Source organism: Hypanus sabinus, chromosome 16, assembly GCF_030144855.1.
Source record: "Hypanus sabinus isolate sHypSab1 chromosome 16, sHypSab1.hap1, whole genome shotgun sequence".
NCBI classification, from domain to species: Eukaryota; Metazoa; Chordata; class Chondrichthyes; order Myliobatiformes; family Dasyatidae; genus Hypanus; species Hypanus sabinus.
Window position 1 is genome coordinate 1,577,954 of NC_082721.1, and position 24,540 is coordinate 1,602,493.

Consider the following 24,540-nt stretch of genomic DNA (forward strand, 5'->3'; position numbering starts at 1 on the left):
GCTATTTACTCCCCTTCACAGATGCTGCCTGACCTGCCGTTCCTCCCGCGACTTGTGTGTGGAATTTCGTTAAACACCATTTCATTCTACTTACAGAGAATTTATATCTTTGAATAAGTTCACCGTCCCTCACCGCTGAACACCAATATCTTACTAAAAGACGTTATATTTGCGAGATTTAATTCCAGTCTAAGTGAATGTAAATTTAGCTTGGATGAAAGAGCCACAGTGAATTTGCCTCAGACTGGAGATTCCAGGGTGATTGGCAGCATCCCGTGAGCCGCAAACGCCTTTACGGTACCTGCCAAAAGTGTCGCGAAAGCAGTAGCCACGATTATCGCAAACTGTAGTGTGCGGGGCTTACGGCAGCGTGATGGCGGAGTCAGTGCTTAGTGAAGACACGGTCAGCAGGTGAGCGCGCTCCCGCGGTCCGTTCCCGTGGGGGGGGGGGGGGGGCGCTCCCGATGGCGGGGTGGAGATACGTCTCTACCAAGGAAGGTGTAAGGGGCTCCTTCCCTCCCTACCCTGCAGGTCATCCTTCGTCAAAGTTCAGCACTTGCTTAGCCCCCCCCCCCCCCCCGATCAGGGTCGGGTTATAGTTATCGTCAGGCAAGCTGTAGTACCCACTTGGACAGCTCACCGCACCCCCGTCCCCACACACACACTGATCAAGGTCATGTTAAGCCATGGGAAGGGCAGGAGTCAGAGGTTAGAGTACCCCAATGACTGTTGCCCTTAACAATAAGTACTCCTGTTTGAGTACTGTTGGAGGGACGGCCTGCCTAGGGGAAGCAAGAATGGCCGCGCCTCTGGCACAGAGTCTGGCCCTTTGGCTCAGAAGGGAAGGGGATGGCAGCAGTGATAGGAGGTCAGACAGGCGATTCTGTGGACGCAGGAAAGAAAGTCAGATGGTAATTTGCTACCCAGGTGCCAGGGTCCAGGATGTTTCTGATTACATCCATGATATCCAGAAGTGGGAAGGCGAACAGCCGGAGATGGTGGTACATATTGCTACCAGTGACATGGGTAGGAAAAGGGAGGAGGTCCTGAAAACAGACTACAGGGAGTTAGGAAAGAAGTTGAGAAGTAGGACCTGAAAGGTAGTAATCTCGGGATCACTGCCTGTGTAAGGTGACAGTGAGTAGAGGAAGAGTGAGGTGGAGGATAAATGTGTGGCTGAGGGATTGGAGCAGGGGGCAGGGATTCGGATTTCTGGATAATTGTCAATGATTTGATAATGGAATTGATGGTTTTGTGGATGATGCAAAGATAGTGGAGGAGGTAGCTAGTGCTGAGGAAGCAATGCAATTGCAGCAGGAGTTAGACAAATTGTAAGAATGGGCAAAAAGGTGGGAGATGGTATGATAATGCATTTTGGTAAAAAGAACAATAGTGCAGACTTAAATGGGGAGAAGGTTTTTTCCACTTGGCATGATTAACTTATTATTATTTAATTATCTATAGTTTTATATTGCTATTATTTCTTCACTATTCTTGGTGGTGCAGCTGTAACGAAACCCAATTTTCCTCAGGATCAATAACGTATGTCTGCCTGTCTGTTCAAACATCAGAGGTGCAGAGGGACTTAGGAGTCCTCGTGCAAGACTCCCCAAAGGTTAATTTATAGGTTCAGTCTGTGGTAAAGAAGGCAAATGCAATGATGGCATTTATTTCAAGGGGAATAGAATATAAAAACAAGGAGGTAGTGCTGAGCCTTTATAAGACACTAGTCAGGCCGCACTTGTCATCAATTTTGGGCCCCATATCTCGGTGTGTTGTTGTTGTAGAGAGTCCGGAGGAGGTTCAGGAATGAAGGGGATAACACACGAAGGGCAATGGCAGCTTTGGGCCTGTACTCACTGGAATTTAGAAGAATGCAGGGGTATCTCATTGAAACCTACCGAATGTTGAAAGGATTAGATAGGGTGGATGTGGAGAAAATGTTTCCTAGAGTGGAGGTATCCAGAATTGGAGGGGACAGCCTCAAAATTGAGGAGCAACCGTTTAGAACAGAGATAAGGAAGATTTTCTATAGCCAGAGAGAAGTAAATCTGTGGAATGCTCTGCTGCAGACTACGGTGGAGGCCAAATCCGTGCATATAGTTAAGGCGGAAGTTGATCGTATCCTGATCGGTCAGGGCATCAAAGGATATGGCAAGATGGCAAGTGTTAGGGGTTAAGTGGGATCTGGGATCAGCCATGATGGAATAGTGGAGTAGACTCAATGGGCTGAATGGCCTAATTCTGTTCCTGTGTCTTATAGTCTTATTTCACTGTGTACATGCTGATCTTTGTGAGGTTACCAAGGGATGTGGTGTTCCACTGTACGATGCATAGAAGGCCAGAAAGCAGGAATAGCAGTCAACTGGAAAACTAACAGGAAAAACACGAGAAATTGTGCAGATGCTAGAAATGCAAAGCAATACACAGTTCTGAAGAAGGTTCTCAGCCAAAAACGTCAACTGCTTGTTCATTTCCATAAATGCTGCCTGACCTGCTGAGTTTCTCCAACATTTTGTGAGAATTACATGGGAATTAGATACAGCCCCAGAAGGGATCTGCTTAAGTTCCATATGGCCTTATTGAGCTTGCAGTTGAAGTAGTCTTCTAATGGATGGAAAGATCTTGGAAACAGTACAGAGAAACTTCCCTGACCTCACACCCAGAAGAGATGGGTTGTCTTCTGAAGTAAGGATAGGCAGTGGAGGTGTATCCAGTGGTGTTTGATTCAATGGCTCCACCCTACCATATTTGTCATATAGAAATCTAATCCAATTAAAATGTTTTGATCATGTTACTGAACCTGTTCTGTTGATTGTCTACAGAGTGAGCTCTGTCCTTAACCGTGATGTAAAGCAGTTTGGAAAAAAGTTCTTATTTGACCGAAATGACGAAACATGTTGGAACTCTGACCAGGTGAGTGGATATATGTTTGAGTGGTTTGGGTTCTCGAGCTGGTTCTGATACCTCCACGAGGAGAAAGTATAATGTGGAGTGGTTCAGAGACTGAATCGTGTCCCACAGAAGCAAACAGCTCATGTAATTTTCGAGCAACATGCCAGTCAGTTTGTGTGGAGCAGGGGTTCCCAATCTGGGGTACAAGGTATCCTTGGTTAACAGTAAGAGTCCATGGCATAAAAAGGGTTAGATATGGCTGTTATTGGTTATCCAAAAACAGCCATATCTTTTGGTTTATTGAACATTGATTAAATTGGGGATTGGCAAAGTCAACTCAAGAATCAAGGATTAAGTTTCTGCTTGCAGACAGAGGATATGGGCAAGGTACTAAATGAGTACTTTATGGAGACAGTATGGAGGATAGTGTGGGGCATGCTAATGGGGCCATTGGGAGGAGTTAGAAGAGGCATGGCCTGGATGGTGGGGGTCTCTGATGATGGACACTGCATTCTTGTGGTGATATTCCTTGTAAATGTGCTCAGTAGTAGGAAGGGCCTTTCCAGTGATGGACTGGGCTATGTCCACCACTTTCTGGAGACTTTGTTAAGCCATGTCCCAAAGCAGTATGTGATTCGGAAGGTCTGGACACTCCAAAAATAAACCGAAACAGCTAGACTGAAGACCCAAGGTACACTCTTGATCTCAGTCATTGCTCTTTTTGAATTCATTGATAGGACATGAACCTGCCTGGCACTTACTGCAACTCTCAATCGTCCTTGAAAGCTGCTGGTGAGCTGTTGCCTTGAAGGACTGCAGTCCATGTGTTAAACGTACTTACCCAGTGGGATTGCAGCTCCAGGAATTAGACTCAGCAACAATGAAGGAACAATGGCTCATACCCTAATCAGGATATTTATTTATTTATTTTCAGTTTTCCCCTGAATCCTGACTATCTAACCCCAGCAGCTTTGACTTCAGGCTAATTGACCACAAATGGAGTGCACTCTGGGTGTTAAATTCTTGGTGGGAGTAAAGGTGCCACTCCTAACAACACTTACCTGCCACAGGTCATCGAACGAACATCAGTCATCAGTCACATTGCTGTTTGTCTGCTACAGTTGACCACCACAAGTCATCGAATCACTATCAGTCTCGGTCACATTGTTGTTTGGGGAATCTCACTGCACAGATTAAGATTTCCCTTCACAGAAACCATACTGATTTTGGCTTATTTTATCACTAGTCCCCAAGTACCTCAAAACCTCATCCTTAATAATGAACTCCAACACTGTCCTAACTACTGAACGGACAGACAGACATACTTTATTGATCCCGAGGGAAATTGGGTTTCGTTACAGCCGCACCAGCCAAGAATAGTGTAGAAATAAAGCAATATAAAACCATAAATAACTAAATAATAATAAGTTAATCATGCCAAGTGGAAATAAGTCCAGGACCGACCTATTGGTTCAGGGTGTTTGACACTCCAAGAGAGGAGTTGTAAAGTTTAATGGCCACAGGCAGGAATGACTTCCTATGACACTCAGTGTTACATCTCGGTGGAATGAGTCTCTGGCTAAATGTACTCCTGTGCCTAACCAGTACATTATGGAGTGGATGGGAGTCATTGTCCAAGATGGCATCCAACTTGGACAGCATCCTCTTTTCAGACACCACCGTCAGAGAGTCCAGTTTTACCCCCACAACATCACTGGCCTTATGAATGAGTTTGTTGATTCTGTTGGTGTCCGCTACCTTCAGCCTGCTGCCCCAGCACACAACAGCAAACATGATAGTACTGGCCACCACAGACTTGTAGAACATCCTCAGCATTGTCTGGCAGATGTTAAAGGACCTCAGTCTCCTCAGGAAATAGAGACGGCTCTGACCCTTCTTGTAGACAGCCTCAATGTTCTTTGACCAGTCCAGTTTATTGTCAATTTGTATCCCCAGGTAATTGTAATCCTCCACCATGTCCACACTGACCCCTTGGATGGAAACAGGGGTCACTGGTGTCCTAGCCCTCCTCAGGTCCACCACCAGCTCCTTAGTCTTTTTCACATTAAGCTGCAGATGATTCTGCTCACACCATGTGACAAAGTTTCCCACCTTTAGCCCTGTACTCAGCCTCATCGTCCTTGCTGATGCATCCAACTATGGCAGAGTCATCAGAAAACTTCTGAAGATGGCAAGACTCTGTGCAGTAGTTGAAGTCCGAGGTGTAGATGATGAAGAGAAAGGGAGACAGGACAGTCACCTGTGGAGCCCCAGTGCTGCTGACCACTCTGTCTGACACACAGTGTTGCAAGCGCATGTACTGTGGTCTGCCAGTCAGGTAATCAATAATCCATGATACCAGGGAAGCATCCACCTGCATCACTGTCAACTTCTCACCCAGCAGAGCAGGGCGGATGGTGTTGAGCGCACTGGAGAGGTCAAAAAGCATGGCCATCACAGTGCTCACCGGCTTGTCCAGGTGGCCGTAGACACGGTTCAGCAGGTAGACGATGGCATCCTCAACTTCTAGTCGGAGCTGATAGGTGAACTGGAGGGGGTCTAAGTCTGGCCTAACCATAGCTGCTCTAGAACAAGTCTGGCCTAACCATAGCTGCTCTAGAACAAGTCTCTCCAGGGTCTTCATGATGTGGGAGGTCAATCCCACCAGTCTGTAGTCATTGGAGACACTGGGGCGCGGCATCTTCGGTACAGGAACAAGGCAAGGCTTCCAGAGCACGGGAACCCTCTGGAGACTCAGGCTCAGGTTGAAGACATGGTGAAGTACTCCACATAGCTGGGGGACACAGGCTTTGAGCACCCTGGGGCTGACACCATTTGGGCCTGCAGCCTTGCTTGGGTGGAGACATTTCAGCTGTCTTCTCACCTGTTCCGCTGTGCCCCCCAGGCTAACTATCTGATAGGCTAACTGGCCGATAGTTTCCTTTCTTTTGCCTTCCTACCTTCTTAAAGATTGGAATGATATTTGTAATCTTGCACTCCTCTGGGACCATACCAGAATCAAGTGATTCTTGAAAGATCATGACCAATGCATCTGTTATCTCTTCAGCCACCTCTCTAGGATGTAGTCCATCTGGTCCAGGTGACTTATCCACCATAAGACCTTTGAGTTTGCCTAGCACTTTTTCCTTTGTAATAGCAATGGCACTCACTCCTGCTCCCTGACACTCAATGACTTCTGGCACATTGCTAGTGCCTTCTACAGTGAAGACAGATGCAAAGTACTCAAGTTCATCTGCCATTTCTTAGTCCCCCATTACCGCCGCACTAGCATTATTTTCCAGTGGTCTAATATCAACTCTCAGCTCCCTTTTACTCTTTTATATAACTGGAAAATCTCTTGGTAGCATGCTTTATATTATTGGCCAATCTGCCTACATATTTCATTTTTCCCCTTTTGTAGTTTTTTTTAAAAGCTTCCCAATTATCCAACTTCCCACTCACTTTTGCTAACTTATTTTCCCATTCCTTGGCTTTTATGCAGTCCTTAACTTCCTTTGTCAGCCACGGTTGCCTCCTCCTGCCATTTGAGAACTTCTTCCTCTGTGGGACATATCTATCCTGCGCCTTGTGAACTATTCCCAGAAACTTCAGCCATCTCTGCTGTGCTGTCATCCCTGCCAGTATCCTCCTCCAATCCAGCTGGGCAAGCTCCTCTCTCATGCCTCTGTCATTCCCTTTATTCCATTGCGATGCTGATACATGTGTCTTATGCCTCTCCCTCTGAAATTGCAGTATGAATTCAATCATATTCTGACCACTGCCTACTAAGGGTTAGTTTACATTAAGCTCCCTCATAATCTGGGTTATTACGCAACACCCAATCTAAGATGGCCTTTCTCCGAGTAGGCTCAAGCACAAGTAGCTCAAAAAGCCATCTCGTAGGCATTCAACAAATTCCCTCTCTTGTGATCCAACACCAACCTGATTTTCCCAATCCCTTTGCATGTTGAAGTCCCCTATTAGAATTGTGACATTACCCTTCTTGGCTACTACTTGGAGAACTAATGAGTACCATAATGGTTTCTTTCACCGTTGCAATTTCTTAACTCCACCTACAAAGATTCAACTGTCACATCACCACCTATGCCTTCCTGCCTATCCTTTCTATACGAAGTATATCCTTTGATGTTAAGCTCCCAACTATGTCCTTCCTTCGGCCAAGACACAGTGATGTCCACAACATCATACTGACCAATCTCTAATTATACCATGAGTTTGTCCACCTTATTCTGAATGCTAGTACATTTAAGTACAGCACCTTCAGTCCTGCAATACAGTACTTGCCTCATTCTCTTGCCCTTCTTTATAGTTACACCAATTATCTACTTGTGAATCTGCTGGCTGTCCTCAGCTCTATCGTACTGGTTCCCATCCCCCGCCATATTAATTTAAATCACTCCCAACAGCTCTAGTAAATCTGCCCACAAGAACATTGGCTCCCCTCGGATTCAAGTGCAACCTGACTCTTTTATACAGGTCGCACCTGCCCCAGAAGAGGTCTCAATTATCCAGAAATCTGAATCCCTACCTCCTGCTTCAATTCTTCAGCCACGCATTTATCTGCCACCTCATTCTAGTCCTATACTCACTGTTGCATGGCACAGGTAGCAATCCTGAGATTACTACTTTTGAGGTCTTGTTTCTCAGCTTCCTTTCTAACTCCCTGTATTCTTTTATCAGGACTTCCTCCCTTGTTTTTCCTTATGTGGCTGGTACCAATATGTACCATGACTTCTGGCTGCTCTCCCTCCCTTTTCAGGATATCGTGGTTGCGTCCAGAAAGATCTCAACCCTAGCACCTGGGAGGCAAACCTTTTTTGCATCCACAGAATCGCTTGTCTTACCCCCCAACTATAGAGTCCCCTATTACTACTGCCATCCTCTTCAGTTCCCTACCCTTCTGAACCACAGGGCCAGACTCAATGCCAGAGGCACAGCCGCTCTTGCTTCTCTCAGGTAGATTGTTCTCCTCCCCCCCCCCCCCCCAAACAGTACTCAAATGGAGTAATTATTGTTGAAGGAGATGGGCACAGGGGAGCTCTGACATTCTCCTTTCCCTAACAAGCAGAAGGTCATCAAGCTCCAACTCCAGTTTCCTAACACCATCTCTAAGGAGCTGCATCTCAGGACGTCTCCTCAAAATCCCACATCTGACACCCAGAACAGAACACTGGCTCTGTAAACATACCCCCTATTCTCTCAAGTAACTGTATATAGTGTCTGTAAACTAAGCAAACTGTGCAAATGCAGATATAAATAAATAGCAATAAATAACAAACAATATAACAAAGTGCTTAAATGAGTGTGGTTATCCCCTTTTGTTCAAGTGCCTGGTAGTTGAGGGGTAGTAACGGTTATTGAAGCTGGTGGTTCAAGTCCTGAGGCTCTTGTACTTTCTACCTGATGGCAGCAGTGAGAAAAGAGCATGACCTGGGTAGTGAGAATCTCTGATAATGGATGCTGCTTTTCTATGGCAACATTTTGTGTAGATGTGCTCAGTGGTTGGAGGGATTTACCTGTGATGTACTCAGCCGAATCCACTACCTTTTTTTGGATTTTCCACTCAAAGGCATTGGTGTTCCCATACCAAGCCGTAATACAGCCAGTCAACACACATTCCACCACACATCTATAGAAGTTTGCCAAGGTTTTTGATGATATGCCACACCTCCACAGACTCCTGAGGAAGTAGAGGCATTGTTGTGCTTTCTTTGCAATAATATTAATATGATGGGTCCAGGACAGGCCCTCTGAGATAGTGATACCCAGGAATTTAAAGTTACTGACCCTCTCCATCTCTGATCCTTTGATGATTACTGGCTCATTTGGTTACTGGTTTCCCTCTCCTGAAGTCTACAATCAGTTCCTTGGTCTTACTGACTTTGAGTGAAAGGTTGTTGTTATTACACCACTCAGCCAAATGTTCAATCTCCCTTTGATGATTTTTCTTAAAGAAAGAGAAGGATTAGCTTTAGTTGTCACATGTACATCGAAACACACTGTGAAATCCATCATATACGTCAATGACCTGAAGGTGTGCTGGGGACAGCCCGCAAGTGTCACCATGTTTCTGGCACCAACACAGCATGGCCACAACATAGAAACCCTAACCTGTACATCTTTGGGATATGGGAGAAAACCAGAGCACCTGGAGGAAACCTAACAGTCACAGTGAGAATGTATAAACTTTTCAGACAGCGGCAGGAATTGAACCGCGATTGGCAGTGCTATAAAGCATTACACTAACTGTGCTGACCCTCTTTTGATTGACTTCTCATTTTGCATTCTCAGGGCTCTGCTCAGTGGGTGTTGCTCCAGTTTCCTCAGTCCGTAAAAATAACTGAACTACAGCTCCAGTTCCAGGGCGGTTTCACAGGCAGGATGTGCAGACTCGAAGGTAAATCCATCCATGATACCAGTTAGTAGCCAGACATCAGGAGCTGAATATGGGTAACTTAATCTACCAATACCCTTGAGGTAGGAGTGAACTGTTTTCTTTTACAGGAAGTGGTGTTGTGGGCTAGGCCAACAATTATTCCCATCCCAAATGCTTGGAGAATGAACTGTTTGTGGCAGTTTCAGACACCGTGGGTCTTGCTGGGCCAAAATGTCACTGCTGGTTTAGTCAGATTTGGCCAGACCAGGTAAAAATGGAAGATTTATTTCCCAGGGAGACTGAATCGGATCTTCTGGCAACAATCTGAGATATAGAACAGTGTAGCACAGTACAGGCCCTTCAGCCCACAACATTATACTGACCCTTGATCAATCTAACCCTTCCCTCCTTCATACCCCTACATTTTTCTGACATCTATGTTTCTATCTAAGAGTCTCTTAAAAGCCCCTAATGTAGCTGCCTCTTCCATCACACCTGGCAGTGCATTCCATGTACCCACCACTCTCTGCATAAAAAAAAAATTACCTCTAACATCCCCTCTATAATTTCCTCCAATCACTTTAAAACTGATACCGTCTCGTTAGCCATTTCCATCCTGGGAAAAATGTCTCTGCCTGCCCACTCAATCTGTGCCTCTTATCATCTTGTCAAGTCACCTGTCATCCTCCTTCACTCCAAAGAGAAAAACCCTAGCTCACTCAATCTGTTCTCATAAGACATGCTTTCTAATCCAGGCAACATCCTGGTAATTCTCCTCTGCACCCTTACTAAAGCTGCTACATTCTTCCTATAATGAGGCAACCAGAACTGGATACAATACTTCAAGTGTGATCTGCAACATTACGTCGCTGCTCTCAAACTCAATCCTATGGCTAATGAAAGCCAACACACAATATGCCTTCTTAACCACCCAAACAACATGTGCAGCAACTTTGTGGAATCTATAGACATAGATCCCAAGATTCCTCAACGTTCTATGTGATAAATCCTGATACCAGCATTTCATTCCCAATTGATTAAATTAAATCAGTTTTAAATTACCAGGTGCTGTGGTGAGATTGGAAGTGTAGTCTCTGAATCAGTGGTCCAGTGACCTCCTTATTGCATCTCAGACTAGTTTCCAAGCCTATTTTCATTTATCACGCATTATGGTATCTCACTGCATCTGGAGTTAAGCTATACTCTCACTGATGTTGTAATTAGTACAAGAATAACCTTGGATATCATAGATATGAGCAGCTGAGACTTTGGGGCAGGAGAGTCTGTCATTGACCATTGCTCAGACTAAAAGTGCCTTCATGTTATCTCGAGTAACATGCAAAATGCTGAAGGAACTTAGCATGCCCTGATGAAAAATCTTATCCTGAAACACCAGTTCTTTATTCCCCTCCATAGATGCTGCCTAACCTGCTGAGTTCCTTCGGCATTTTGTGTATGTTGTTTTGGGATTCCAGCACGTGCAGAATCTCTTGGATTAATCTTATCTCTGCTAGTTAGACTGAACTCAGAGTTATGAGGGTATAGATTGGGTAAATGTATCAGGCAGAGGATGGATGGGACTATAACTAGAGGTCATGTTTTAAGGGTGAAAGGTGAAGTGTTTAAGGGAAACATGAAGGGGAACTTCTTAACTCAGAGGGTGATGAGAGTGTGGAATGAGCTGCCAGCAGAAGTGGTCGATGCAGATTCAATTTCAACATTTAAGAGAGATTTGGTTAGTTACAGGGATAGGAGGGGTAATGAAGGGTTATGGTCTGGGTGCAGGTTGATGAGATTAAGCAGATTAATGGTTCAACATGGACCAGATGGGCCAAAGGTGCTGTTTCTGTGAGGTCATGTTCTATGACTTTATGTATAAATATAAATGAGGTTCCTGTAAAACCAGTGATAATGGCTGGCTGATGGTCAATGTAAGTTCGATGGGCTGAAGAGTCTATTTCTCTGCCGGGTCTCTCCATGACTCTATTTTCACACCAGCTACTTGATTAAAGTTATTTATCTTGTCTCTTAGGTAGCAGTAGAGGAGCCAATTTCATGAAAATCACCAATTTCTATCCTGAAGACACCAACTGCCAGCAGATATCCTACAGAACTTGAATTGGCAATATATGTCTTTGTGGTTGCACTGTGTTTGAGTGATGGGAACAGTCCACTGGATGCACTTTAGGTGTCACAATGGGGTTAAATTGTTCAACCTGATGTTGTGCTGTTCCTCCTATTGCACTGCGAGGACAGGAGCTCCCTCGACATCTGTAGCAGTGATTTCCTGTTCGACAGTGGGAGGCCAGGCTGCAGCTCTCTCGGTGCAGCAAACTGCCAAGTGGTTAAATCAGAAAGACAGAGGTTTGTAAACTTGTGGATAAAGGGAAAAGCACAGGAAGGAGGGTTTTGCAGTGCTAGGTGTGTGCTTAGAAGGTCCAGATATGATTTTAACAGGGAGGAGAAAGGTAGAGTACAAAACAGCTTTGACAACTATACTACACACTAAATCACTTTACAAAATGGAAGTACTGCCATTGTTAATGTTCTGGTCACCTACATTACAGGAAAGATGTCAATAAAATTGAGAGTACAGAGAAAATTTACAAATATGTTGCCAGGACTTGAGGACCTGAGTTACAGGGAAAAATTGAATAGGTTAGGATTTTATTCCCTGAAGCATAGCAGAATGAGGGGAGATTTGATAGAAGTATACAAAATTATGAGGGGTATAGATGGGGCAAATGCAAGCAGTTTTTTTCCCACTGAAGTTGGGTGGGACTGCAACTGGAGGTCATTAAGGGGGAAAGGTGAAATATTTCAAAGGAACCCGAGGGGGAATTTCTTCATTCAGATGGTGATGTGAGTGTGGAACGAATTGCCAGTGGAAGTGGTGGATGCTAGTTCGATTACAGCATCTAAAAGAAATTTAGAGCAGCTCCAACAATGTAGCATGCTGAACTCACCTGAATCAGCAATCTTGATTTTCGTATGTGCCGGGCGTGACCCTACGACACTCTGACTCGAGGCACCAAGACACAGTTGATACTTTACAAGCTCTGAGAGCATGGGATCATAAATTTGAGGTAACCAGTGGTCAGGATAGTACTGCTGGGGTTATAGTTGCAGGTATTCACTAAGGAGAAGGATATTGAATTGTCTAAGGTGTGGGAAACAAGTAAGGAAGTTATGGAACCTATGACAATTAAAGAGGTGGAGGTACTGGCGCTTTTAAGAAATTTAAAAGTGGATAAATCTCCGGGTCCTGACAGGATATTCCCCAGGACCTTGAGGGAAGTTTGTGTAGAAATAGCAGGAGCTCTGACGGAGATCTTTAACATGTCATTAGAAACGGGGATTGTGCCGGAGGATTGGCGTATTGCTCATGTGGTTCCATTGTTTAAAAAGGGTTCTAGAAGGAAGCCTAGCAATTATAGACCTGTCAGTTTGACATCAGTGGTGGGTAAATTAATGGAAAGTATTCTTAGAGATAGTATTTATAATGATCTGAATAGACGGGATCTGATTAGAAGTAGCCAGCATGGATTTGTGCGTGGAAGGTCATGTTTGACAAACCTTATTGAATTTTTTGAAGAAGTTACGAGGAATGTTGACGAAGGTAAGGCAGTGGATGTAGTCTATATGGACTTCAGCAAAGCCTTTGACAAAGTTCCACATGGAAGGTTAGTTAAGAAGGTTCAGTCGTTAGGTATTAATGCTGGAGTAATAAAATGGATTCAACAGTGGCTAGATGGGAGATGCCAGAGAGTAGTGGTGGATAATTGTTTATCGGGATGGAGGCCGGTGACTAGCGGGGTGCCTCAGGGATCTGTTTTGGGCCCAATGTTGTTTGTAATATACATAAATGATCTGGATGATGGGGTGGTAAATTGGATTAGTAAGTATGCCGATGATACTAAGGTAGGAGGTGTTGTGGATAATGAGGTGGGTTTTCAAAGCTTGCAGGGAGATTTCTGCCGGTTAGAAGAATGGGCTGAACGTTGGCAGATGGAGTTTAATGCTGAGAAGTGTGAGGTTCTACATTTTGGCAGGAATAATCCAAATAGAACATACAGAGTAAATGGTAGGGCATTGAGGAATGCAGAGGAACAGAGAGATCTAGGAATAACTGTGCATAGTTCCCTGAAAGTGGAGTCTCATGTAGATAGGGTGGTGAAGAGGGCTTTTGGTATGCTGGCCTTTATAAATCAAAGCATTGAGTACAGAAGTTGGGATGTAATGCTAAAGTTGTACAAGGCATTGGTAAGGCCAAATTTGGAATATTGTGTGCAGTTCTGGTCACCGAATTATAGGAAAGATATCAATAAATTAGAGAGAGTGCAGAGATGATTTACTAGGATGTTACCTGGGTTTCAGCAATTAAGTTACAGAGAAAGGTTGAACAAGTTAGGTCTCTATTCATTGGAGCGTAGAAGGTTGAGGGGGGATTTGATCGAGGTATTTAAAATTTTGAGAGGGATAGATAGAGTTGACGTGAACAGGCTGTTTCCATTGAGAGTAGGGGAGATTCAAACTAGAGGACATGATTTGAGAGTTAGGGGGCAGAAGTTTAAGAGAAACACGAGGGGGTATTTCTTTACTCAAAGAGTGATAGCTGTGTGGAATGAGCTTCCTGTAGAAGTAGTAGAGGCCAATTCAGTTGTGTCATTTAAGGTAAAATTGGATAGGTATATGGACAGGAAAGGAGTGGAGGGTTATGGGCTGAGTGCGGGTAGGTGGGACTAGGTGAGATTAAGGGTTCGGCACGGACTAGGAGGGCCAAGATGGCCTGTTTCCATGCTGTGATTGTTATATGGTTATATGTTATATATATCTGGCACAGACGGTGCACTAGCTGTTAGGCATCAGAAAAACAGTGGGAACTTTAAGTTCCTGCAGTTCACATTGCAGTGCCAGGGCTGGGAGGTCTATCATTCTCATCCAGTGGTACTAGGCGACAGCAGCAGGCGAACTACAAATCAGCTGCTTGTTTGATCCTGGGTCAGTCTGTCTTAAGGCCAGAGTGTTCTCTCTGAGAACAAGGAATATTACAGCACAGTATAGGCCCTTCAGCCCATGATGTCCCTACCTCTCAACCCACTAAGATCAATCCAACCATTCTCTTTCTCAGACCCTGCCATTTTCTATTCATGCATGTGCCTCAGTCACTTAAATGTCTCTTATGCATCTGCCTCTACCACCACCCAAGCAGTGCGCTCCATGCACCTGCTGCTCTGTGCATACAAAAAACTACCTAGCTCTAACACTCCCCCACTATACTTACCTCCAATTATCTTAAAATGATGCCCTCGCACATTAGCTATTTCTGCCCTGTGAAAAAGTCTTTGGCTGTCCACTTAATCTATGCTTCTTATCTTGTACACCTCTATCAAGTCACCTTTAATACTTCGCTCCAAAGTGAGAAGCCATAATGTCAACCTATCCTCATAAGACATGTTCTCTATTCCAGGCAGCATTCTGGTAAATCTCCATTGCACCCTCTGTAAAGCTTCCACATCCTTTCTGTAATGATTCGATCAGAGCTGAACACAGGTGCATTTTAACCAGTTTTTGAGAGTTGCAAAGTTTTAACATGCAGATGCTGCCTGGCTAAGGGCAAATCTGAAATTCTGTGTACTGACCACAAGCTGAGCTGGCCCCTCCCTCACAAATAATGAGCACTGTTTCAAAATGAATCTTTACGTTTGAAAAATATCCACATCAGATAAAGTCATCTTCCTCCTTAACCTGTGACTCACAGATTCTCGATCAGTGAGCAACCAGTTGTTGACAAACTGAAGATCACGTTTGAGGAAAGTACTGATTTTTTTGGAAGAATTATTCTCTATCACCTTGATGTTCTTGGTGAGAAAGAGTTAAAACTTTCGCATCACACTGCCCAGCAGCAGCATGAAGGAATGGGCCAGGAACCAGCTTGAAAAGCTCCAATAATACAGAGAGTGCCCGATGATGCATCAACTTGACCAGGTACATCAGGCAATTCAAACAAGCCTTGGAGAGGAGGTTTCATACCCAATGTCTCACAAAATGGATGGATTACTAATAATTCAAAATAAAGCAACAGTTTTTATATTTTTACACTTAGTGTTCACACATTATACTTTGAATGTGATGGTGATGATTATGTGGGCAGGGTGCTGGAAACAGCATGAATTGGCACATATACTGGTAGGGTGAAGTGAGCATCTCTTTTCATTGTGACCTCTGAGCTTAATTGGCATTTATTCTATAATGAAGGCTTGTTTATAGTCATCAATTTCAGTTCCTATTTAGATAAACCACTTTGTTTATTTAGAAATATAGCACAGAACAGGCCCTTCTGGCCCAACAACCTACCTGTTTAACCCTGGCCTAGTCACAGGGCAATCTACAATGACCAGTTAACTTACTGACCAGTATCCCTTTGGACTGTGGGAGGCAAACAGAGGACACGGAGGAAACCCACATACTCACAGGGAGGCATTGGAATTGAACTGCAAACTCAAGACGCCCCCAAGCTGTAACAGTGTCACACTAACCGTTACATTACCATGCTACCCCAATGAATTGTTTTCCAAAGTCCAGAAGTGTAGGAAATGGTCAACTTGTTAGCAGAAACTCTTAATACCAGCCATCTGGCAGGGCCCAGAGTATCAGGATTAATAACAAAGAGGCTTTCAAAAAGGCCAAGATACTCTAGGCAGTTCCATTCTCTGTAAAGTAGCATCATTGGATCCTTTCCAAGCACCTGAGGCAACAGACAGGTCCTGCTTCTACCAGTGCAAGACTCTTTTAGGTGGTTATGCAAGTCTTTAAGACTACAAAGTATGTTTTGTCTTTAATTTTTTTGTCAGTCTTGACTAATTTTCTAAGAGATACAAAGGTGTTGCTCAGGGAAGCTGTGTTGGTCCCCTATTCTTCTCCTTATACATGCTTCCCTGAGGAGACATCATTAAAGAACATAAAATTAATTTCCAGTTATGCAGATGACATATTCTGGTCAAGCCTGATGATAACACTGATCTTCTCAGACTTCTGATATAGAACCATAGAACATTACAGCACAGAAACAGGCCTTTTGTCCCTTTTTGGCTGTGCAGAACCACTCTTCTGCCTAGTCCCACTGACCTGCACCTGGACCATATCCCTCCATGTACCTCTCATCCATGTACCTGTCCAAGTTTTTCTTAAATGTTAAAAGTGAGCCCGCATTTACCACTTCATCTGGCAGCTCATTCCACATTCCCACCACTCTGTGTGAAGAAGCACCCCCCCCCCCATGTTCCCTTTAAACTTTTCCCCCGTCACCCTTAACAGCAATATGACAGGAATAAACAAATGGCTGAGTAATAATTTCTTAAAACTAAATGAAGATAAAACAATTATTTTTGGTTGGTTCCAAAGCCAAAAGAGATAACCTTCTTGATAAACTTGGCTCCCCTTGTAAAAACAGAAGTAACAATCCTGGGTGTTATCCTCGATTCAGATTTGAATATTAAATCACATATAAGGACAGTGACCAAAGCAGCATTAAAACACTTAAGAAATATTTCAAAGGCATGTCCATTTCTGAAAAGGTAATGATGCCGAAAAATTAAATCACACCTTTATATCAATTAGACTACATTACTGCAATGCACCTTCCAAAGCAATCTGGTGACAAACTTTAATTCACTTAGAATGCTGTTGCCAGACTTTCACCCAAAAACAGGATGAAGGAACATATCACTCCTGTACAAGCTACTCTGCATTGGCTTCCTGTATCTTTTAGAATTAATTCTCAGTTCTTTCTTGTTTTTAAAGCCCTCAATGGTCTGGGGTTGGAGTACAACATGGAATCATATCCGTTTTCTAATCCTGCTCAAACTCTCAAGTTTTTTTCCCACTGGTGTCTTAAATTTAAGCAATCTCCCTCAAAAGATAATTGGCAGGTCAACTTTTTTGAACTACACTCAACTATGGAATTCAATACCCAAGACTTTATGTAATGCTGACTTTTAAATCACAAACGAGAAAATCTGCAGATACTGGAAATCGAAACAACACACACAAAATGCTGGAGGAACTCAGCAGGTCAAGCAGCATCTAGGAAAAGAGTATAGTCGACACTTCAGCCCGAAACGTCAACTCTACTTGTTTGCCATTGACGCAGCATGGCCTGCTGAGTTCCTCCAGCATTTAATGTGAGTTGCTGACACTATTAAACACCAGTTCAAAATGTATTTATTTAACCTTGCTTTAACTGACATCTGTTTTTCATTTCTTTTTATATTATTTTCATATTTGTACTTTTATTCCATTGTAAAGCTCTTTGGACTACATCTGTATGAAAAGTGCTCTAGAAAAATAATATACAATAATGTTTATGGCCACACATTGAATACCAAATTACTCTCATTCTATAACTGGGACAAGGGGCATTTGTAATCCCTGAAATCCATAGTGGGAGCTGTGGAAACTGTCTCTCATACATTCCCGGTGGTGAAGATTGGCAATGAGGTGTTGCCATTTTCAAAGCGCCACAGTAAATGGTATGGGGTCAGTGTCTGGCTTGTTGGGATTCAGGTGTGGGTGAGGATACAAAGATTTTATTTAGAGATGCAGTCTGGTAACAGGCCCTTCCAGCCCAGCAAGCTTCACTGCCCAATTACACCCACGTGACCATTTAACCTACTAACCTGTACGTCTTTGAAATGTGGGAAGAAACCAACATGGTCACAGGAGAACATACATACTCCTTACAGACAGCAGCAAATTTGAACCTGTGTTGCTGGTGCTGAAACAGCATTACACTAATCGCTCCATTACTGTGCTGCCCACATGTACACCATGCAGATTGCCACTTGGTGGCTGCAACATATCACTTGTGGTATCCAAGAACAGAGAGAAACAGAGTTGTCCAGCTATTTCTCTGGCTAGGTTATTAGATGGATGTGGGTCAAATGGAGGAAACTGGGACTGAGTGGACACCGGTCAGCATGGAGTCAATAGGCCAAAGGGCCTGTATCCGTGCTGTATTGTTTTCTATGACACATGGAAATATCAAAGAACATGCAACTCCCTGGCTGTAATCTAGAAATACATCACAACAGAACTGGGGAAGGCATATTAAAAAAATAAACTTTAATGTCTTGTTTGCATGTTAGAAATCTGCAGGTTGCCTTCTCCAGACCAGTGCCAAACAACAGACATTGCCACCAGTTAAAAGTCTAACTGCTCCTGCACTGCACAAAGCACTGTGATCCAGCAGGTTCACGGCCAGTTGATTACATTTCATCCACAACAGACGACAGCAATGGGAGGGTGCTGGTAGGCTGTAGGCTGGGAGTAACGGCAAGATCGTCATTGCCACCCCGGGGGTCGACCACTTGTACTGTGATTATTCTTTGCTGTTCTGGAGCAGCTTCAGTACATGATTTTCAATTACTTGCTGGACTGTAAAACAATGAACAAGGTGCAAGATTCATAAAAACAAGCCACAACAGTGTGCCAAGTACCACGCACCGGTCCAGCACGAGTTAGATATATTGACAGACCTTGCACCTCAAATCAGAGGGCAGTGCTGGTGGATGGGGGTTATTCTGACTGCATGTCTGTTCCACATGGATCAATACTACAGAGCATAGAACACTACAGCACAGTACAGCCCTTCAGCCATGATGTGCCAACAATCTAACCCTTCCCTCCCACATAACCCTCCAGTTTTCTATTGTCCATACCTCTAAGAATCTCTTAAATGTCCCTAATGTATCTGACTCTGCCATCACTCCTGACAGGGAGTTACACACACCCACCACTCTCTGTGTAAAGAACTTACTTCTGACATCCCTCCTATACTTTCCCCTAATCACCTTACAATTATGCCTTCTTGTACCAGCCATTTCCACCCTGGGAAAAGGTCTCTGGCTGTCCACTTGATTAATGCTTCTTATACACAAAAGATTTTAGCAAGCTTGTCAAAAGCTGAGAAACAGGACCTCCAGGGTAGGAATCTCCAGATCACTGCCTCTGCCATGTGCCAGTGAGGGTAACAATAGGATTACTTGATTAGCGAATGTGTGGTAGAGGAACTGGTGCAGGATTCAGGGGTTCAGATTTATGGATCATTGGGATCTCTTCTGGGGAAGGTATGATATGCACAAAAGAAGGGGTTACACCTAAACCTGAGAGGGTCCAATATCCTTGCAAGCAGGGAAGTTTGGATAGATTTGGACTAACTTGGCAGGAGGATGAGAACAAGAGTGATAGTGCTGAAGATGAGGTAGTTGGTTTACAAACAGAGACACCTAGTAAGGAGAGGTTGATGATAGGGCAAAATTGTAGTTAACAGGATGAGTTGCAACATAAGTGGTAAAGTCAAAATTGAAAAGGGTGAATACAGGACTGAAGGTGTTATCACAAAATCTGCAGACGCTGGAAATCCAAGCAGTACACACAAAATGCTAGAGAAACACCGCAGGCCAGGTAGCATCTGTGGAAAGGAGTAAACAGTCAATGTCCAGGACAGAAGAAAATAGTTGAGAAGTCAGAGTAAGAAGGTGGGGAAAGCGGAGGAAGAAATAAAAGGTAGTAGGTGATAGGTGAAACCGGGAGAAGGGGAGGGTTGAAGTAAAGAGCTAAGAAGTTGATTGGTGAAAGAAATGAAGGGAGAATCTGATAGGAGAGGACAGAAGGCCATGGAAGAAAGGGAAAGGGGAGGAGCACCAGAGGGAGGTAAGGAGATAGGGTGAGAGAGGGAAAATGGTGAAAGGGTAGGGGGCAATTACCAGAAATTCGAGAAATCGATGTTCATGCCATCAGATTGCAGCTACCCAGGCAGAATATAAAACGTTGCTCCGGCAACCCAAGTGTGGCTTCATCGTAGCAGTAGAGCAAGGCATGGACTGACATGCTGGAACGGGAAGTAGAATTGAAATGGGTGGCCACTGGGAGATCCAACTTTTTCTGGCGGTTGGAGCATTGGTGATCAGCGAAGCGGACTCGCAGTCTATGTCGGGTCTCACCAATATACAGGACACCGGAAGCAGTGGATACAGTAGATCACCCCAAAGGTGAAGTGTCGCCTCACCTGGAAGAACTGTTTGGGGCCCAGAATGGTAGTGAGGGAGGTGGCATAGGGACAGGTGTTGCTCTTGTTCTGCTTGATGTATAACCATATAACAATCACAGCACGGAAACAGGCCATCTCAGCCCTCCTAGTCCGTGCCGAACTCTTAATCTCACCTAGTCCCACCTACCCACACTCAGCCCATAACCCTCCACTCCTTTCCTGTCCATATACCTATCCCCCTTAAATGACACAACTGAACTGGCCTCTACTACTTCTACAGGAAGCTCATTCCACACAGCTATCACTCTCTAAGTAAGGAAATACCCCCCTCGTGTTTCCCTTAAACTTCTACCCCCTAACTCTCAAATCATGTCCTCTAGTTTGAATCTCCCCTACTCTCAATGGAAACAGCCTGTTCACGTCAACTCTATCTATCCCTCTCAAAATTTTAAATACCTCAATCAAATCCCCCTTCAACCTTCTACGCTCCAATGAATAGAGACCTAACTTGTTCAACCTTTCTCTGTAACTTAAGCGCTGAAACCCAGGTAACATCCTAGTAAATCATCTCTGCACTCTCTCTAATTTATTGATATCTTTCCTATAATTCGGTGACCAGAACTGCACACAATATTCTAAATTTGGCCTTACCAATGCCTTGTACAATTTTAACATTACATTCCAACTTCTGTACTCAATGCTTTGATTTATAAAGGCCAGCATTCCAAAAGCTTTCTTCACCACCCTATCTACATGAGACTCCACCTTCAGGGAACTATGCACTGTTATTCCTAGATCTCTCTGTTCCTCTGCATTCCTCAATGCCCTACCATTTACCCTGTATGTTCTATTTGGATTATTCCTGCCAAAATGTAAAACCTCACACTTTTCAGCATTAAACTCCATCTGCCAACGTTCAGCCCATTCTTCTAACCGGCAGAAATCTCCCTGCAAGCTTTGAAAACCCACCTCATTATCCACAACACCTCCAACCTTAGTATCATCGGCATACTTACTAATCCAATTTACCACCCCATCATCCAGATCATTTATGTATATTACAAACAACATTGGGCCCAAAACAGATCCCTGAGGCACCCCGCTAGTCACCGGCCTCCATCCCGATAAACAATTATCCACCACTACTCTCTGGCATCTCCCATCTAGCCACTGTTGAATCCATTTTATTACTCCAGCATTAATACCTAACGACTGAACCTTCTTAACTAACCTTCCATGTGGAACTTTGTCAAAGGCTTTGCTGAAGTCCATATAGACTACATCCACTGCCTTACCTTCGTCAACATTCCTCATAACTTCTTCAAAAAATTCAATAAGGTTTGTCAAACATGACCTTCCACGCACAAATCCATGCTGGCTACTCCTAATCAGATCCCATCTATCCAGATAATTATTAATACTATCTCTACTATATTTGAATGTGCACAGTATACAGAATAAGGTAGATAAACTTGTAGCACAGTTACAGATTGGCAGCCAGAATGATGTAGGCATTACTGAATTATGGCTGAAAGAAGATGATAGCTGGGAGCTTAATGTTGAAGGATATACATTGCATCGAAAGGACAAGCAGGAAGTCAGAAAGGGTGGCTCTGTTGGTAAAAATGAAACCAAATCATTAGAAAGAGGTGACATAGGGTTGGAAGGAGTTAAATTATTGTCAACAGAGCTAAGGATCTGCAAGGGTGAAAAGACCTTGATGGGAATTATATACAGACTCCAAACAGTAGTAACGATGTGGTATACAAATTACAACAGGAAATAGAAATTGCATGCCAAAAAGGCAATGTTAGAATATTCATGGGGGATTTCAATGTGCAGGTAGATTGGGAAAATCAGGTTGATGTTGGTTTCCAAAGTGGGGAATTTCTAGAATCCCTACAAGATGGCTTTTTAGAACAGTTTGTGGTTGAGCCCACTAGGGGATGAGCAATGCTGGATTGGGTGTTGTGCAAAGAACCAGAATTGATTAGAGAGCTTAAGCTAAAAGAAACCTTAGGGGTACATGAACATAATATTATCAAATTCACCCTGAAATTTGAGTAGGAGAAGCTAATGTCAGATGTATCAGCATTACAGTGGAGTAAAGGCAATTACAGAGACATGAGAGAGGAGTTGGCCAGCATTGATTGGAAAATAACACTGGCAGGGATGACAGCAGAGCAGCAATAGCTGGAATTTCTGGAAGCAATTCGGAAGGCACAGGATACCTACATCCCAAAGAGGAGGAAGTATTCCAAAGGCAAGATGACATAACTGTGGCTAACAAGTCAAAGTCAACATTAAAGCCAAAGACAGGGCATATAATAAAGCAAAAATCTGTGCGAAACTAGAGGATTGGGAAGCTTATAAAAACCAAAAGAAGGCAACTAAAAAAATCATTAAGAAGATAAAGATGGAAGACACTAGCAGTATATTGCAAGTTCCATATGTCAGGGGTCACAAAGAGCGTGATGTTACCAATATTAGGGAGAAAGTTCTTGGGGATCAGATGGTGTACATCCTAGGGTTCCGAAAGAGATAGCTGAAGAGATTATGGAGGCACTGGATTCTGGAACGGTTGCGGAAGACTGGAAAATTACAAATGTCACTCCACTCTTCAAGAGAGGCAGAGAAGGGAATTTGCAGGCTAGTTAGTCTGACCTCAGTGATTGGGAATATGTTGGATTTGATTGTTAAGGATGTGGCTGTACTTGGAAGCACATGATAAAATAAACCATAGTCAGCATGGTTTTCTTAAAAGAAAATCTTGCCTGACAAATGTTGGAATTCTTTGAAGAGATAACAAGCAGGGTAGACAAAGGAGAATAGGTAATGCTGTGTACTTGCACTTTCAGGAGGCCTTTGACAAGGTGCCACACATAAGGCTGCTTAACAAATTGTATTACAGTATTGATATTACAAGGAAGATTCTAGCATGGATAAAGCAGAGGCTGATTGGCAGGAGGAAAAAAGAGGGAATAAAGGAAGCATTTTCTGGTTGACTGCCAGTGACTAGTGGTGTTCCACAGGGGTCTGTTTTGGAAGTGATTCTTTTTATGTTTTATGTCAATGATTTGGATTATGGAATTGATGGCTTTGTTGCAAAGTTTGCAGCTGATATGGAGAAATGTGGAGGGGCAGGTAGTTTTGAGGAAGTAGAGAGGCTACAGAAGGACTTAAACATATTAGAAGAATGAGCAAAGAAGTGACAGATGTAATACTGTGCTGGGAAGTGTAAGGTCATGCACTTTGGTAGAAGATATGAAAGGGTTAATTATTTTCTAAATAGAAAGAAAATACAAAAATCTGAAACACAAAGGGACTTGGGAGTCCTTGTGCAGGATTCCCTAAAGGTTCATTTGCAGGTTGAGTCTGTGGTGAGGAAGGCAAATGCAATATTAGCATTCATTTCAAGATATAAAAGGATGGTAACGTTGAGACTTTATAAAACACTGGTGAGGCCTCACTTGGAGTATTGTGAGCAGGACTGGGCCCCTCATCTTAGAAAGGATGTGCTGAAACTGGAGAGGGTTCAAAGGAGGTTCATGAAAATGATTCCAGGATTGAACAGATGGTCATACAGAGTGTTTGTGGCTTTGGCCCTGTTTACACTGGAATTCAGAAGAATGAGGGGTGACCCAATTGAAGCCTATCGAATGGTGAAAGGCACTGATAGAGTGGATGTGGAGAAGATGTTTCCTATAGTGGGAGAGTCCAAGACCAGAGGACAAAGCCTCAGAATAGAAGGCAGTCCTTTTAGAAGGGAGATGAGGAGAAATTTCTTTAGGATAGATTCTTGATTAGTCAGGGCATGAAGGGATACGGGGGAAAGCAGGAGATTGGGACTGAGCGGAAAATTGGATCAGCCATGATTAAAGGTAGAGACAAACTCAATGGGCCCAATCACCTAATTCTGCTCCTCTATCTTGTTGCAGACCGTAACACCATAAAAATAAATTAATGTTACTGATTCTTCAACTATTACAACTGGACAACCAGGACAAATTGTGGAAGGACTTGTGATAGCCTTTCATTGATGCCTTTTTGACTGGATGCCTACAACAAGTAGCCCCGGGAACTTTGGATTTTATGGAGCATCTGTTGGGACTCACGGAAGAGCAGCATGGAAACGGCGGGGGGAGCAGTGGAAGTGGAAATAAAGAATCTGGGTAAGATTGCAGAAAGGACATGAAGG

At 43.6% G+C, this 24,540-nt stretch overlaps 2 protein-coding genes across 5 annotated transcripts in view; one reads left to right on the forward strand and one right to left on the reverse strand.

Moving 5' to 3' along the window:
• The first annotated feature begins 290 nt into the window (after positions 1–290).
• nr2c2ap (nuclear receptor 2C2-associated protein) lies at positions 291–24,532 on the forward strand. 2 transcript variants are annotated; one of them, XM_059990943.1, is made up of 6 exons: positions 291–411; positions 2,826–2,916; positions 9,208–9,313; positions 11,325–11,392; positions 15,052–15,280; positions 24,281–24,532. In XM_059990943.1, the coding sequence occupies exons 1-5, from the start codon at positions 374–376 to the stop codon at positions 15,229–15,231; spliced, it is 483 nt and encodes a 160-aa protein (XP_059846926.1). In that variant the 5' UTR covers positions 291–373; the 3' UTR covers positions 15,232–15,280; positions 24,281–24,532. The 2 variants fall into 2 exon arrangements, with proteins under 2 accessions (XP_059846926.1, XP_059846925.1); XM_059990942.1 differs by lacking the exon at positions 24,281–24,532 and having other exon boundaries at positions 292–411; positions 15,052–15,393.
• Positions 18,396–24,540, reverse strand: part of rfxank (regulatory factor X-associated ankyrin-containing protein) — a 30,815-nt gene continuing 24,670 nt past the window's right edge. For all 3 annotated transcript variants that reach the window (XM_059990941.1, XM_059990938.1, XM_059990940.1), the window contains one exon: positions 18,396–18,727. In XM_059990941.1, coding sequence (XP_059846924.1) covers positions 18,672–18,727 — 56 coding nt within the window. In that variant the 3' untranslated portion in view covers positions 18,396–18,671. The remainder of the gene's footprint in view (positions 18,728–24,540) is intronic.